This window comes from Xenopus laevis, chromosome 1L, assembly GCF_017654675.1.
Source record: "Xenopus laevis strain J_2021 chromosome 1L, Xenopus_laevis_v10.1, whole genome shotgun sequence".
NCBI lineage: Eukaryota > Metazoa > Chordata > Amphibia > Anura > Pipidae > Xenopus > Xenopus laevis.
The window spans coordinates 17,410,169-17,412,055 of NC_054371.1; the positions used below are offsets into that span (position 1 = coordinate 17,410,169).

General features: G+C 40.9%; 1 gene segment (V, D, J or C); it reads left to right on the forward strand.

Annotated features, from left to right (window-relative positions):
• Positions 1-271: 271 nt before the first annotated feature.
• LOC121401975 lies at positions 272-942 on the forward strand. The segment is given in 2 exon segments: positions 272-424; positions 549-942. Coding segments are annotated over 2 exon segments (363 nt in total).
• Positions 943-1,887: the final 945 nt, after the last annotated feature.

Here is a 1,887-nt window from a genome sequence, read left to right on the forward strand (position 1 = left end):
ATTGTCTTCTGTTCTTTGTGCCTCCCTGGTGTCTCAGAAATATACTGATCTGAAGCGTATTTTTCTTTCCTATTACGACCGTCCTATTTAAGTAGTATTGATACACTTTTTTCATTGAAATGAACTGATGAATAACTACCACCACATTGAATTAATCAGAACATTATACTGTGACACCAAATCAATGCTGAAAGCCAAAGTCATTTACTAATTATAGTAAAACGTTGAAATCAGACACTTTTGTTTGTAATCTCACTTTGCATACACAAAGTGTGTGGTGAGTTCCCTGTAGATATAAGATGCTATAAATGTTCTATTTCCTATGTGACGTCTCAGTGATCTGCACCTGACACTGCTCCTACTGTCAGTATGGGGAGATACTTACTGCTTGTCCTCTCCGCTCTCTTCTCTCTCTCTGTTCCAGGTAATTATATCATCACTCACTTACACTGATTTTTCCAGTGATTTAGAACTATATGCACAGTACTTACCTTTGGATTTGTTGTGCATACAATTATTTTATTACTGATTTTTTTTTTAATCCTCAGGTTCCTATGGGCAGATTGTGATGACTCAGTCTCCAGATTATGTCTCTGTGTCACCAGGAGAAACTGTCACCATCACATGTAAAGCCAGTAGCAGTGTTGGCAATTGGATAGTCTGGTACCAACAGAAATCAGGGCAGGCACCAAAGCTGCTGATCTATCATGCAAACACCCGACACACAGGGACCCCAGAGCGGATCAGCAGCAGTGGGTCTGGAACTGATTTCACTCTTACAATCAGCAGAATGGAAGCTGAAGATGCAGCAGATTATTACTGTCAGCAGCATTACAATTTCCCTCTCACACAGTGATACAGAGCTGAACAAAAACCTCCCTGTTATTGTGCCAGTGAGTTATTTACATGATACTCTATAAAGCTACAGAGCATGACATGATATTCTCAGTAGGGGAAGACTTTGAATAGTATTCAAGTGACAGGTGCAGGTGACATACCTCCCAACATTTTGGAAGTAAAAAGAGGGGGAAAAAAAATTCCGCACGTAGCGCAGCAATTTTTTGACCACACCCCTTTCTGTGGCCACACCCCCTAATTACCATGTTCGTTTTACAAAATTTGGCAGGTTATTAAAATGTAAAAATATTTCTCCTTATCTAAACAGTTTTTTTGTGTCTCAAAATTGTTACAAAGTATCTTATTTGCACCTGTTAGCTGTTCTGGGCTCTCTGCTAAAAGCCAATTAAGTGAGAAACTTTGTTTCTTTTTCTGGCTGTTCAGTGCAGAGAAAAGAGGGACTTTCCAGTACAAATGAGGGACTGCGGGTTGAGCTGTCAAAAGAGGGACTGTCCCTCCGAAAAAGGGACAGTTGGGAGGTATGCAGGTTATAGAGAGTGTCAGAATGTATTTCTCACTAATATTGTTATAAAGGTTCTGCACAGTGGCAAAACTACAAGTCACCAGGTCCCCCTACAAGAAATCTTTGGAGGGGCCCTGCATGCACTGCAGCTACTGACAGACACCCCACTCCTCTCCGCTTCCTCACAAACTTTTAAGATAGGAAAACAGCTGGGGAGGGGGGATTTCTATGAAACACACCCCTTGCTCTGGTTCCCCCTGTCCCCTGGGCCCCCATGCAACTGTGGGTTCTGTTTCCTCTAAAGTTACATTAGTGGTTCTGCACCTGTACTTGTTTCACCTTCCTCTGTTGGTTTGATAGAGAACTGAACTGATCTCCGGGGTGTCTTGGCAAGTCCATGAACAATAACAATTTTCCAAAAAAAACTGAAAAATCAGATATAGCTAAATACAGAGGCAAATCTATTATAAATTTGCTAAATATATGATGGATGTGAGGAAACTTGAATAGGCATTTCAAAGATTCAT